The sequence below is a fragment of the Salvelinus fontinalis genome, chromosome 5, assembly GCF_029448725.1.
Source record: "Salvelinus fontinalis isolate EN_2023a chromosome 5, ASM2944872v1, whole genome shotgun sequence".
In the NCBI taxonomy this organism is placed as follows: Eukaryota; Metazoa; Chordata; class Actinopteri; order Salmoniformes; family Salmonidae; genus Salvelinus; species Salvelinus fontinalis.
Genome location: NC_074669.1, coordinates 17,333,346 through 17,349,432, shown reverse-complemented (window position 1 = coordinate 17,349,432; position 16,087 = coordinate 17,333,346). Strand labels below are relative to the sequence as shown.

The window sequence follows — 16,087 nt, the reverse complement described above, 5'->3', positions numbered from 1 at the left end:
GCTCTCCATACCTTCTCCCCCTCTGTGCGTCACACCTCTCTTTCCCACCACTTCTGTTGCCTGCCTAGAAGTCATTGAGGCTTGCAGTACTTCAAACAAACAAAAACTAAAATACAAAGAAAGGAGAAAAGAACTCGTGCTATGTCTTAGGCACTTTTCATGGCTGTATATATGGTTTGGGTTTGATTGAGGAGTCTCAAGCCCTGATGTTGTTTTCTATTTATAAAGATGAATTCTGCATTCATCCTAAAACATGCTGCAACAAAGTCTGTTGTCACAAACTTTGCATTGCATCAGCAAATGAGACCCAGGGACAAAACCTCTAAAGATAGGTCTTACTAAATAGACTGGTAATGGACACTGCTGGCCAGTCAGTTGCTCCTTGTCAATGAGCCAGAATTCTGCCATGTGCAAACATGGAAACATGCAGTACCGTTGGCATAGAAACCATTAGGTTTGGGGCCAATGGTGGCACTATCAATGGTTACCTTTACAGCCACGCTTCTAATGATCTCATCGACTCATCTAAAGTCTGTGATCTGCTGTACAAAAGACAATCATAAATTCATTTTGTTTTTCGATTATATAAAAACAGCATGAGTAAAAGAATAAAGATGTGACGTAGATACACAGAATGTAGAGAGAGAGATCCAAAACGGTGTGATGCCCTAAATCTGTCAGGATTCCCTGTACCTCAACATACACAAAGAAACTTCCACTAGAGCATAGAATATCTGAAACACAGTAGGTTTGGATTGTTCTAATCGATAGCTCATGTACCCTGCTACCTAAAGAACACAACATAGTAGTTTCTACAACATAATCCTAAAACTACCTTTGACTTGCAGCATTTTAATATGAATAGGCCAAAAGATAGCTGCTAAAAAGGAAAAATGCATTAATTATAGTAGTGCAATGCCTGTAATGTCAATGCAATTTAAACGGAATACACAAAAAAATAAAGAAAACATCTCTCCTCTACACCCAATAGTTTCTCAATAGTGACAAAACTATTTCTGATCTCCTTTGTCACTAAGCAGAATAAACCCCCGTTATCTACATTAATCAAAACTTTATGCAATATTATCTCAAGAGTGGGGCAAGAGGGGGTTTCATTATGTTTGAATTGTATGCACACACAAACAAATGTCAACACAAATACACAACAGTTGACAGGCACAAAAGGGCGTCTCAGTTATTGTGAAGACTTACAAACACCTGTTACAGTACCTGTCCTTTCGCGATGCTCTGTACTGCTCTAAAACCTGATCCTTCTGATCCGTGCCTCATAAAAGACACTTACAGTGCCTTACAAAAGTATTCATCCCCCTTGGCGTTTTTCCTATTTTGTTGCATTACAACCTGTAATTTATATGGATTTTTATTTGGATTTCATGTAATGGACATACACAAAAGAGTCCAAATTGGTGAAGTGAAATTCTAAAAAATAACTTGTTTCAAAAAATTCTAAAATATAAATAAACAGAAAAGAGGTGCGTGCATGTGTATTCACCCCCTTTACTATGAAGCAATGGGCACCACCAAGCAAGCAGCACCATGAAGACCAAGGAGCTCTCCAAACAGGTCAGGGACAAAGTTGTGGAGAAGTACAGATCAGGGTTGGGTTATAAAAACATATCCGAAACTTTGAACATCCCACAGAGCACATTAAATCCATTATTAAAAAATGGAAAGAATATGGCACCACAACAAACCTACCAAGAGAGGGCCACCCACCAAAATTCACAGACCAGGCAAGGAGGTCATTAATCAGAGAGGCAACAAAGAGACCAAAGATGACCCTGAAGGAGCTGCAAAGTTCCACAGCGGAGATTAAAGTATCTGTCCATAGGACCACTTTAAGCCATATACTCCACAGAGCTGGTCTTTACGGAAGAGTGGCCAGAAAAAAAGCCATTGCTTAAAGAAAAAAATAAGCAAACACGTTTGGTGTTAGCCAAAAGGCATGTGGGAGACTCCCCAAAAATATATAAGAAGGTACTCAGGCCAGATGAGACTAACATTGAGCTTTTTGGCCATCAACAAAAACACTATGTCTGGCACAAACCCAACACCTCTCATCACCCCGAGAACACACCATCCCCACAGTGAAGCATGGTGGTGGCAGCATCATGCTGTGGGGATGTTTTTCATCAGCAGGGACTGGGAAACTGGTCAGAATTGAAGGAATGATGGATGACGCTAAATACAGGGATATTCTTGAGGGAAACCTGTTTCAGTCTTCCAGAGATTTGAGACTGGGACGGATGTTCACTTTCCAGCAGGACAATGACCCTAATCATACGGCTAAAGCAACACTTGTGGGGTTTAAGGGGAAACATTTAAATGTCTTGGAATGGCCTAGTCAAAGCCCAGTCCTCAATCCAGTTGAAAATCTGTGGTATGACTTAAAGATTGCTGTATACCAGCGGAAACCATCCAACTTGAAGGAGATGGAGCAGTTTTGCCTTGAAGAATGGGCAAAAATCCCAGTGGCTAGATGTGCCAAGCTTATAGAGCCATACCCCAAGAGACTTGCAGCTGTAATTGCTGCAAACGGTGGCTCTACAAAGTATTGACTTTGGGGGGGGGGGGGGTGAATAGTTATGCACGCTCAAGTTGTCTGTTTTTTTTGTCTTATTTCTTGTTTGTTTCACAATAAAAAATATTAAGCATCTTTAAAGTGGTAGCCATGTTGTGTAAATCAAATGATACAAACCTCCCCAAAATCCATTTTAATTCTAAAGGCAACAAAATAGGAAAAATGCCATGGGGGGTGAATAATTTCTCAAGCCACTGAAGCTCAGTGTTTATTTAAAAAATGACCAAAAATGTACTGTGTTAAAGGAAATCTTGAACCCCCCCCCCCCCCCTTTAAACAAAGTAACTACATGATTGTCTATCAAATTTGATGAAAAGTAGACTTTTGTTTCTGCAGGTAAAGGGAGGTTATTGACCATGCACAACCAGCCTCCCCTCCCTACTTTCAAAAATAATATGTTTTTACCGTCCCAGAAGAAGTGTGGAAAAGTATGATCACTGGAACTGAATTCTTCTCTTTCTTGTTGATTAAGAAAATAAAGAATACTTATCTTGCATATATGAAGAAGCAGCACCTGTAGCGGGGGGGGGGGGGGGGGGGGGGGGGGTACTGGGTTCATGTCTCTGCCCCACAGTTAATTCTGGCTGCCCAAACATCCTCTTCTCTTTCTATCTTCTTTCTCTCCTTGGCCTCGCTCTCTCCCCCTCTGTCTTTTATTCCAAAAAGGTGTGTTGAAGCATATTTTATGTTGATATACATATATAAATATATATGCACACATATATTTATATATATACATACTGTATATATACTGCATATATATACATTTTCCCTCTTGCATCTCTTTTTTTTCTTTTTTCTTAATTCCACAAAAAGTGTTGAATCTCAAATCCACGTGTCCATGCCCTTTTCGCTTATCCTTGTGTTGTTTAGTTCCCCAGGTACCAGGACTGAAAAAAAGAGCAAACATTTTCAGATTACACATGAATGGCGGACATTTTTCATTGATATTCAAAGAAGACAATAAGAAAACATTGTTTCTCTCGATTTTCACATCTGAGTACACTGCAGATTATCACAGTCAATGTACAGGTAACTGCCCAAATAATGGAAACACTTCATTAAATGAGGGATATAAAGTATATTGAAAGCAGGTGTTTGCACACAGGTGTGGTTCCTGAGTTATTTAAGAAAGTAACGTCCCATCATGCTTAGGGACATAAAAATGCTGGGCAGGCCATTATTTTGACTACCATGGCAAGGCCCCAATCCACAGGGCAAGAGCAGGGCCGGTATAATGCAGGGGCTTATAAGGGCTGAAGCCCCTGGGCCCAGGCCTATGAGGGGCCAAAGAGACAGCCCCAAAAAATCCTCAGATGGGGCGAGGAGAGGAGGTAGGGGCCCACGTGGGTAACTGGGCGGCCCTGCCTTGATAGGGTAACTGATTAACACAAATTTAAAAAATGAACTGCATAATAAATAAATGTGACTGGTCAATTGTGTGAGTCTGTGCGCAAGCCCGTAGTTTATAAAAGAACAACTGTGAATTAAGTTTTACCACAAGCACATAAGGTATCTGCCAACATTAAGGAAACACCAACATAGGAACTCTATATCAGGTTGCGAGAAAGGAAGGCCCGGAAAATAATTAAATACTCCAGCTCAATACTGTTCACTCTGCTTCTGCACGGCAAGCGGTATCGGTGCATCAAGTCTGACACCAACAGGCTTCTGAACAGCATCCACATGCCATAAGACTGCTAAATAGCTAACAAAATGGCTGCACAGACTATCTGAGTTGACCCTTGTATTTTATTCTTATTTTTACACTGTCTCTATGCACACTCACAGGGCCCTACACACTACACACACTGATACTCCAACACATATAAAAACACTCACTCTATCATTTTCTCACACATACATTATATGCACATACAGTTATCCTGCCTCTACACACACCCATTAACATACAATCATCATATAACGTACGCTGCTGCTACTCTGTTTATCATATATCCTGATGCCTAGTCACCTTACCCCTAAACATATCTACCTCTATCACGCCAGTATCCCTGCACATTATAAATATGGTACTGGAACTGACCCTGTATATAGTATGCTTACTTACTTTATCATGTTCTTCTTATTTCTTGTTTTTATATATTGTGTGTTTTTGTTCTACCTTGATAGTTTTAGTATTACATTGTTATTGATTACTGCATTGTTGGGGTTAAAGCTAGCAAGAAAGGCATTTCTCTGCATGTGACATTAAAACTTGAAACTAAAGTGTTTTAAAAGGATGTTGCGCCACCACAAGCTGCCAGAACAGTTTCAATGCCCCTTGGCATAGATTCTACAAGTTGACCTAAACCATGCCAGGCAAATGCACCTCACACCATAACATCCCTTGTTTACTCAAGTGTTTCCTTTATTTTGGCAGTTACATGTATGTCTACAGTCGGGAACGCTGCAGTTTGGGCAGCATGCGAGACAAATATAGGCTACAGCTTGTTGCGTTGTGGCCATAGACATACAGTGCCTTCGGAAAGTATTCAGACACCTTGACCATTTCCACATTTTGTTACATTACAGCCTTATTCTAAAATGGATTGAAATGCATTCCAGATTACTACCTCATGAAGCTTGTTGAGAGAATGCCAAGAGTTGCATCAAGAATGTCAAGCTGGTGGCTACTTTTAATAATTTGTTAAACACTTTTTTGGTTACTACATGATTCCATATGTGTTATTTCATAGTTTTGATGTCTTCACTATTATTCTACAATGTAGAAAATAGTAAAAATAAAGAAAAACCCTTGAATGAGTAGGTGTGTCCAAACTTTTGACTGACACTGTATATATAGTATATATATATTGGGTCCTAATATTGTACAATCTGTGTGTCGCTTCATTGGCCTAGGCTATTGTTTGTTTGAATTCAATACCAGGTTGATCTCATTTTGTGGTGTCAGAGTAGCCAATCATTTCGGTAATTTGTGTGGTATTAAAAAAGATTCAGCTAACGTCTTCTGTCATGTAAATGATGTAGAATTGCATGAAATGTGTTTTTAAGAGGCTGATTTTTTTTCATACCCTACAAAAATGTTTCCCATGTGTAGAAATCCTAAAAAACGCTTCTGCTCAACTGTAGCCTATGCCACATGGCAAATGTTATTGGCTTTATTATAAAGGGTATTTTTCTTCAACAGTAAATTTACCACGCGTCAAATTGCATCTTGATGGATGAGGGGGGGACGAGGGGAGGTGGCAAGAAAAAAAAACTAAGCCCTGAGGGCCTATGATTTCTTAATCCGGCCCTGGCCACGAGTGATCACTGAATGGTTTGATGAGCATGAAAACGATGTAAACCATTAGCCATGGCCGTCTCAGTCACCAGATCTCAACCCAGTTGAACAGTTATGGGAGATTCTGGAGCGGCGCCTGAGACAGCGTTCTCCACCACCATCAACAACACACCAAATCATGGAATTTCTAGTGGAAGAATGGTGTCGCATCCCTCCAATAGAATTCCAGACACGTGTAGAATCTTTGCCAAGGTGTATTGAAGCTGTTCTGGCTCATGGTGGCCCAACGCCCTACTAAGACACTTTATGTTGGTGTTTCCTTTATTTTGGCAGTTATATGTGTTGTATGATAAACAACTTTTATGTCTACATCAAGTGCAGAAATTCAACATAATGACGTTTTGCTTCAACAATTAATATTAAGAGGGCTAAGAATTCCTGTCAGTGTGTTGAATATTATTATGTAGTTGTAAACCCTGTGCGTTGCGTTCGCGGCGCATGCCAGTGTTGTTTTGGGCCTACTGTACAGTATGAGACGCCATGTGAATAGTAGTGATTGTGAATAATGCATGACCAGGGTAGTTTTGTGGCCAACTCCAGACACAGTGCTTTATTTTCACAGTGTTCTGCAATCAGTGTCTTCTCCACTAATGGGGCCCAAACACTTCCAGTCAGGACAACCAACCAAATGGAGCAATTAAAAATAATTAAATAAATAATATGGAGTAAAAGAGCTGCTACAGCAAGAAAGACCTCAGCTTGATTCCACCCAAACCTTTAAAAAACATACGAGGACTTTGGCATTTGCCTGCAGACCACTGAAATCTTACAAAAACAATTGACAGGGCTGAATAAAACAACACGTACCCTCAGGCCCCATCTTAACATTTTCCACCAAGGTTTATGTCATTTTAACAGCCCTCAAACAGACCTCTTTAACTGCACCCAATTGTACTGATTTAATCAAGTTTAAAAAGGAAACCTCTTGCCTATTCCTTGTTAATGCTCAGAGTAAAATACCTTGTGGTCCATGGCTCCAGTCTCTTAACTCCTGCCTGCCCACTATTCACCAGGTACACACACACACACACACACACACACACACACACACACACACACACACACACACACACACACACACACACACACACACACACACACACACACACACACACACACACACACACACACACACACACACACACACATACGTACACGCAAGCACACTGCGAACAAATACACACACAGCGAATGATAACACACACACCGCAGTGAGCCTGCTAGTATGCTTATAACCTCGATGTAGTGGCGCTTCATCATTCACAGATGTACAAATTTGTACCTACTTATCACTGTATTCTGGGGGAATGAGGAGTGAGCTATGGAGCTATGGACAGACTCTTGGAAAAACTTTGAAATGGGGTTTGGAAACAAACTGCTGAGCAGGGTCGGGAGAAACCAAGCCAAAGCCACATTAAAGAGGCAGTATTGTAATTCAGTGGAGTTGCCTGGCTCATAGGAAAGGCCACAATGGAGGTTGCCAGTCAAAGCAGGGGGCGATGAGGGTCTGTGCCAGGGGAGTGAACTCTGGAGGGCCCCTTGCTTGTTGAGTCTATGGGGATAGAGCCTACTGTAATGACTGGAGCTGCTGCCTTCCCTGTGTCCATACAGCAGAGCTCTTATTAAAGAGTGCAGAGGGTAAATGCCTATACTGTAAGCTACAGGCACCATATCTTAGCAATTGATAAAAAATGACTGCAGCATTCAACACAGTGTCCAGAGCCTTCTACTACTGGCATAATGTAATCAACAAATGTGTTAAGTTTTGGATCTCATCTATGCAATGAATTAAAATGGCTGCATGCCATTCCAGTATTTTGGAGGGGGGGGGGGGGGGTAAATATACAATCTACCTCCGCTTTCAAGAAACCAGTCATGATTCAATATATTTTGAGTTTACGTTATAGAAACACAATACTTGCCTCAGTGGAGGTGGAGCCTGGCAATTTACATTGTGAATTTCCCCCCTCTCATTTAGGCATTTCTGTGGCAACCTCCTGGGGCTCTTTCTTTACAAATAAGCATAAGCTTTGCCAGACCTCTCTGCATTGGGCTCAGACTCCTTCCTCAAAACAGAACACGTCTCTCTCTTTACAATATATTGTAACAGTGATGAACTTGCTTTACAAAGGCCCCGATGTAGGTCAATAGCAGCAGCCCTAGGCCTGGAGCCACAGAGAGTTGTGCTGACATTACGGTCAGTGGAGCTGGAGCAAACAACCAGCTGTGTTCAACTCCTCTTCATACTTGGGAAAGGAAAGACACATCTTTAATGGGAGCGATATGGACATGTAGTAGTGAGACTGGAGACTGTTTGAAGATGCAGTAGTACTGGCCCTATAGTCCAACAAAGTAATGTACAAGCCAAACCAGAGCACAACACTATCAGCGACATATTAAAGTGTGAGGCTACAGTATATAAATAAAGTAAACCCCTCAATTATTCATGGACTCCCATTGTTACAATTCATGTAACTATGAATGAACTTTGGACGACAGTGAAGGGAGGGGCTGTTGAGCAATCAGTGAAGCAGTAGTTCACTCTATGACCTCTTGGTGACCTATGACCTCTCCCGTACTACTCGTTTCTTCACAACCATTTCATGGTAAATACATTCATCCAATTGCCTGTGATATGAATGATGCATCTCAACAGTGTAACATGGCAATGAGTATACTTACTAATATAAAAACAAATTAATACAAAATGTTGAAATCATCTTAACGTTTCAAGTAAAAGTCCTTTAGGTCCCTTAAAACGTTATGATTTAATGGTGAATTACGAGGAAATAGGAATTACATTTAGAGAACGGAGCAGGTTCCAAATATGCTGCAAAGAAAAAGTAATAATTTCTCTCTGTTGCTTAGGAAAGGCGTTCAACTTTTCTTTCAGCACTCTTGTTGCATAACTTATTTAATTAACTTCATTATTTGCATATTATACACGCTTCCGAGGAACCAAAAGAACATTTTAGTGATTGGAAAGACAAGCAACCGCAGCCAATCAAGGTTAACTGTGGTGAGTGTCTCACTCCAAAAACAATATTTTGTTTCTTGCAAAATGTTTCCCCCGGTGGGGAAAGCATAGCTATGGAAATACAGAGCTGGGACAGAGCTCCACAGTTAGAGGGTAGCAGGAGAGCTACCCATCTGTCCCCTCAACACAGCACACTATTGTACTGAACTCACTGGCCTTACACTGAGTGTACAAAACATTAGGAACACCTGCTCTTTCCATGACATAGACTAACCAGGTGAATCCAGGTGAAAGCTATGATCCCTTATTGTCACTTGTTAAATCCACTTCAATCAGTGTATATGAGGGGGAGGAGACAGGTTAAAGAAGGATGTTTAAGCCTTGAGACAACTGAGACATGATTGTGTGCCATTCAGAGGGTGAATGGGCAAGACAAAATATTTAATGTAAGTGCCTTTGAATGGGGTATGGTAGTAAGTACCAGGTCCATCGGATTGAGTGTGTAAAGAACTGCAACGCAGCTGGGTTTTTCATGCTCAGCAGTTTCCAGTGTGTATCGATAATGGTCCACCACCCAAAGGACATCCAGCCAACTTGACACAACTGTGGGAAGCATTAGAGTCGACATGGGCCAGTATCCCTGTGGAACGCTTTCGACACCTTGTAGAGTCTGTGCCCTGACAAATTGCGGCTGTTCTGAGGGCAAAAGGGGAGGTGCAAACTCAATATTTGGAAGGTGTTCTTAATGTTTTGTACACTCTGTGTATATTATTATATTACTACGCTGCCTTTGAGGCATTATGATGTTATATTCTTCAGAAAAAAAAAAAACCTTACTACTATCCAAAAGAAAATGATGAGATAATTAAAATGTAAACAATAGTGACAGACAGACACACACACACACACACACACACACTCTACAGTACACACTGCATGCACTGGAGCAGGTTTTCAGTCTAAGCCTGAGCAATCAATCCCAGCTTTTTTGCGCAGTGGACAGATCGCTAGAAGAATGACTAGAGCTGGATAGGCTTGACTTTGTTTCGTTCCCGCTCCCTGAAGTCCAAGTGCATCCTGCAATTACATCATGTCTGGTTTCCCTTAGCAACCAGACAGTCCTGGACGTGACCATCCTGAATAGGCTCCTCCATCCCCTCCCCCGCCCCTCCTCTCTCCTCTCTGCAATTTTTCCAACTGTTGACCTTTTTCACAACTGCCACCAGTTTGACGCCAAAACATCGACAACAAATACATATTAAAATAGTGAAATAAATAAGTGTGTATAAAATATAAAAGGATATTTCATGCTGAAACCCTCATGTTAAACACCAATTGTATTCACTAAGTTGATGGTTTATATTTAGGATAATTTTTTACAGCTTTGTCATTCTATTGTTTATTTTACAATCATATTATTTTATATGAGGTCACACATAGGGCCAAAGAGAATTACAGACATCTGTGATAATCTGAATTACCCAAAAGGGCCACTGGATGTCTTGTGATAAATTACAAATAATCCTTGAAAGTTACCAGAATTATGGTAGTTTACTGGTAAACGTCAAAAGTTTCCAGTAATATACCTTCCCTTTGCAACCTTAGTTGGGTTACAACAAAATAAAATGTAGCCTGGGGTGTTGCATTGTCCCTGTCTTATTGCATTACACTGTGTTGGTTACTATTGCATGTGCAGGATCCCTGTGTTCTTTCATGTTTCTCCTGGCCAGATCTGCTGACTCTGCCATTGTGCTTTAGATCTAATTCACCTCTCAAGTTACATTCCCAAACACACACACGCAGGTAGGTTGGCAAGCAGGCAGGCAGGCAGGCAGGCAGGCAGGCGGACAGGCAGGCGGGCAGGCAGGCAGGCAGGCAGGCACAAGCACAAACACACCTCTCCTAGCTCAGCGGTCTCTTTCTCATTCATTCTCTCCCTCTCTCACTTTACATCATCACACGCCTCACTGAGGTGCACTTGTACTTTTTATGGAGCAGGGAGCACTGCAATGCAGCAGCAAGCCCCAAAAGCCTCAGCTCTGCAGCCACATTGGGACATATAGAGGTACTGTGTTTAGTTGGTCTTTTAGTCTTGCAAAACAGTGAGACCAACTTTAACGTTTAAAGTTTTCCAAATTAAAGACTCATCTATCTCTAAATGGAAGTGAAAGCCACGAGTGTTAACCGTGAATAACTACGACATCACTCTGAGGTAAATGTAAGCTTGAAGAAGAGAGAAATGCTTTTAGCCATGTGAATGGGTCCAGCCATCAAAAGGGTCCTGGGCTGGCTGTGAACATTCAGACTCCTAGCTAATGCCCTCAGATCTATAATTGAACATAGACATATGGTTTTGATATCAGAGAGAGGAACAAAGCCATGGGGGTGAGTGAGTTTACAGCTCTGAACTGCCATGAGCAACAGGAGTAGAGGCCTTTGGTATGTATGACTTCAGCAACTTTCTTAAATCATAGTGATAAGGAATATTCAAATGAGTATATAGATCACCAAGTGTGTAACAGAAAGCAGAGAAATCGTTGCTTTTCTCCAGTATAAGTTATCTGTGCTCTGTACCTGTGCCTGGTAGAGTCCGCCAGGGTCTCGAGGTCCAATCCCTACAAAGGGGCGGTTGGCAGGGGGCGTCCCTGGAGCTGAGTATGCTGAGAGAGAGAGAGAGAGAGAGAGAGAGAGAGAGAGAGAGAGAGAGAGAGAGAGAGAGAGAGAGAGAGAGAGAGAGGGAGAGAGGGGACACTTAGAACTTCATGGCTTGTTATGTAAATCACTGTAGGCATTAAGAATGGCAGATGTGTCGTGCACACCGTTATTTGAAGGGAATTGGCCTGCCTCAGTGTGTTTCCAAACAGGCAGAGTTTGCATATAGACACTAAGTCAAATTGTCATCTTAATTTGGAATATGCATGACTTGGTAATACTTGGCCGCAATACAAGACCTCAGAGCATATATCAGAACTGATTTTAATCATAACTTATCTTGGTCACATGGTAGGTCACTGATCACATCATAGTAGGTCACTGATCACATCAATAGTAGGTCACTGATCACATCATAGTAGGTCACTGATCACATCATAGTAGGTCACTGATCACATCACAGCAGGTCACTGATTACAGCATAGCAGGTCACTGATCACATCACAGCAGGTCACATCACAGCAGGTCACTGATCACATCACAGCAGGTCACTGATCACATCATAGTAGGTCATTGATCACATCACAGCAGGTCACTGATCACATCATAGTAGGTCATTGATCACATCACAGCAGGCCAATGATCACATCATAGTAGGTCACTGATCACATCACAGCAGGCCACATCACAGCAGGTCACTGTTCACATCATAGTAGGTCATTGATCACATCACAGCAGGCCACTGATCACATCATAGTAGGTCACTGATCACATCACAGCAGGTCACTGATCACATCATAGTAGGTCATTGATCACATCACAGCAGGTCACTGATCACATCATAGTAGGTCATTGATCACATCACAGCAGGCCACTGATCACATCATAGTAGGTCACTGATCACATCACAGCAGGTCACATCACAGTGTAAAAGTTTAGCTTCGGTCCCTCTCCTCGCCCCAACCTGGGCTCGAACCAGGGACCCTATGCACACATCAACAACTGACATCCACGAAGCATCGTTATCCATCGCGCCACAAAAGGCACGGCCCTTGCAGAGCAAGGGGAACAGCTACTTCAGGTCTCAGAGCGAGTGACGTCACCGATTGAAACACTATTAGCGTGCACCACCGCTAACTAGCTAGCCATTTCACATCGGTTACAACAGCAGGTCAGTGATCACATCATAGTAGGTCAATGATCACATCACAGTAGGTCACTGATCACATCACAGTAGGTCACTGATCACATCATAGTAGGTCACATCACAGCAGGCCACTGATCACATCACAGTAGGTCACTGATCACATCATAGTAGGTCACTGATCACATCATAGTAGGTCACTGATCACATCATAGTAGGTCACATCATAGTAGGTCACTGATCACACCATAATAGGTCACATCTTGGTCACTGATCTATGGACAGTTAAGCACTGTTAGTTTATATCAGCATCCAACTAACTTTGTACTGTAACTTTCCAATACAGTTTGACTGAATGGATCACTAATGGAAGCTGACATAGTGGAGGAACTTGCAGAGATTTCAATCAAAATCCCACATGAGGATTTATTGGCATTGTTACAGCGTCCTCACGGCAGTAGGTACGCATATTGATCTGTCCTGTATGTCTCTTAATTAGATGATGGTGATTAATGACGGTGGGAGTAGGAGTTGTATTACAAGTCTGCAACGCCTGAATGCTTTCTCTCGCTCTCTTTCTCATAAAGGACTGAGAGACAATAGCCTCACCCTTCAGGTGCTGAATCATTTATGCTTTGTTTTTTAGAATCATATCCAGCACATAAGTGTGATGGGTTGAGGGCACAGGTTTTAGAAAATGACATGAATCATCCAATCAAATGAGTCATTCTCTGTATAACAACCCTATACGCACGCACGCACACACGCACACACGCACACGCGCACACACACACACACACACACACACACACACACACACACACACACACACACACACACACACACACACACACACACACACACACACACACACACACACACACACACACACACACACACAAACTATAGTCACTGAAGACCTAGAGGCTGGGAGTAGCAGGCTCACCAACGGCCCACTTACTGGGTGACGTTGGGGAGTTGGCTCCCCCGTCCGAGGTGGTGGTGCTGGACTTGGAGTCGGAGGGCAGCGTCAGACGGGGCATTCCGGGGGGCGGAGGGGGCGCCAGCATCTGGGAGGAGATGTAGTGACTGGGCAACTTCACTTGACCACTGCCATTCAGCTGTGAGGGGAGAGAGGAGGGAACACGTCAGCTGTGAAGGGAGAGAGGAGGGGCCACGTCAGCTGTGAAGGGAGAGAGGAGGGGCCACGTCAGCTGTGAAGGGAGAGAGGAGGGGCCACGTCAGCCGTGAAGGGAGAGAGGAGGGAAGACGTCAGTTGTGAAGGGAGAGAGGAGGGAACTTGTCAGCTGTGAAGGGAGAGAGGAGGGGCCACGTCAGCCGTGAAGGGAGAGAGGAGGGAAGACGTCAGTTGTGAAGGGAGAGAGGAGGGAACTTGTCAGCTGTGAAGGGAGAGAGGAGGGGCCACGTCAGCTGTGAAGGGAGAGAGGAGGGGCCACGTCAGCTGTGAAGGGAGAGAGGAGGGGCCACGTCAGCTGTGAAGGGAGAGAGGAGGGGCCACGTCAGCCGTGAAGGGAGAGAGGAGGGAAGACGTCAGTTGTGAAGGGAGAGAGGAGGGAACTTGTCAGCTGTGAAGGGAGAGAGGAGGGGCCACGTCAGCCGTGAAGGGAGAGAGGAGGGAAGACGTCAGTTGTGAAGGGAGAGAGGAGGGAACTTGTCAGCTGTGAAGGGAGAGAGGAGGGAACATGTCAGTTGTGAAGGGAGAGAGGAGGGAACACGTCAGCTGTGAAGGGAGAGAGGAGGGAACACATCAGCTGTGAAGGGAGAGAGGAGGGAACACGTCAGTCGTGAAGGGAGAGAGGAGGGAACACGTCAGCTTTGAAGGGAGAGAGGAGGGAACATGTCAGTTGTGAAGGGAGAGAGGAGGGAACACGTCAGCTGTGAAGGGAGAGGAGGGAACACGTTAGCTGTGAAGGGAGAGAGGAGAGAACACGTCAGCTGTGAAGGGAGAGAGGAGGGAACACGTCAGCTGTGAAGGGAGAGAGGAGGGAACACGTCAGTTGTGAAGGGAAAGAGGAGACACGTCAGCTGTGAAGGGAGAGAGGAGGGAACACGTCAACAGTGAAGGGAGAGAGGAGGGAACACGTCAGTCGTGAAGGGAGAGAGGAGGGAACACGTCAGCTGTGAAGAGAGAGAGGAGGGAACACGTCAGCTGTGAAGGGAGAGAGGAGGGAACACGCCAGTCGTGAAGAGAGAGAGGAGGGAACACGTCAGCTGTGAAGGGAGAGAGGAGGGAACACGCCAGTCGTGAAGAGAGAGAGGAGGGAACACGTCAGCTGTGAAGGGAGAGAGGAGGGAACACGCCAGTCGTGAAGGGAGGGAGGAGGGAACACGTCAGCTGTGAAGGGAGAGGAGGGAACACGTCAGCTGTGAAGGGAGAGAGGAGAGAACACGTCAGCTGTGAAGGGAGAGAGGAGGGAACACGTCAGCTGTGAAGGGAGAGAGGAGGGAACACGTCAGCTGTGAAGGGAGAGAGGACGGAACACGTCAGCTGTGAAGGGAGAGAGGAGGGAACTTGTCAGCTGTGAAGGGAGAGAGGACGGAACACGTCAGCTGTGAAGGGAGAGAGGAGGGAACACGTCAGCTGTGAAGGGAGAGAGGACGGAACACGTCAGCTGTGAAGGGAGAGAGGAGGGAACACGTCAGCTGTGAAGGGAGAGAGGAGGGAACTTGTCAGCTGTGAAGGGAGAGAGGACGGAACACGTCAGCTGTGAAGGGAGAGAGGAGGGAACTTGTCAGCTGTGAAGGGAGAGAGGACGGAACACGTCAGCTGTGAAGGGAGAGAGGAGGGAACACGTCAGCTGTGAAGGGAGAGAGGACGGAACACGTCAGCTGTGAAGGGAGAGAGGAGGGAACACGTCAGCTGTGAAGGGAGAGAGGACGGAACACGTCAGCTGTGAAGGGAGAGAGGAGGGAACACGCCAGTCGTGAAGGGAGAGAGGACGGAACACGTCAGCTGTGAAGGGAGAGAGGAGGGAACACGCCAGTCGTGAAGGGAGAGAGGAGGGAACACGTCAGTCGTGAAGGGAGAGAGGACGGAACACGTCAGCTGTGAAGGGAGAGAGGACGGAACACGTCAGCCGTGAAGGGAGAGAGGACGGAACACGTCAGCTGTGAAGGGAGAGAGGACGGAACACGTCAGCTGTGAAGGGAGAGAGGAGGGAACACGCCAGTCGTGAAGGGAGAGAGGAGGGAACACGTCAGCTGTGAAGGGAGAGAGGAGGGAACACATCAGCTATGAAGGGAGAGAGGAGGGAACACGTCAGCTGTGAAGGGAGAGAGGAGGGAACACATCAGCTGTGAAGGGAGAGAGGAGGGAACACGTCAGCTCTGTGGGAGTTGGGAGGAGTAGGGGAGCATCACTGCTGTAGCACAGATGGTAGAATA

At 44.4% G+C, this 16,087-nt stretch overlaps 1 protein-coding gene across 8 annotated transcripts in view; it reads right to left on the bottom strand.

Moving 5' to 3' along the window:
- Positions 1-3,141: 3,141 nt before the first annotated feature.
- The window catches only part of LOC129855227 (nuclear factor 1 C-type-like), a 112,933-nt gene continuing 99,987 nt past the window's right edge, over positions 3,142-16,087 (bottom strand). For 6 of the 8 annotated variants that reach the window (XM_055922651.1, XM_055922650.1, XM_055922655.1 and 3 more), the window contains 3 exons: positions 13,629-13,803; positions 11,461-11,546; positions 3,142-3,492 (listed from right to left, as the gene is read on the bottom strand). In XM_055922651.1, the coding sequence (XP_055778626.1) occupies positions 3,472-3,492; positions 11,461-11,546; positions 13,629-13,803 (282 nt within the window). In that variant the 3' untranslated portion in view covers positions 3,142-3,471. The remainder of the gene's footprint in view (positions 3,493-11,460; positions 11,547-13,628; positions 13,804-16,087) is intronic. The other 2 variants (XM_055922649.1, XM_055922653.1) reach the window with 1 other exon arrangement.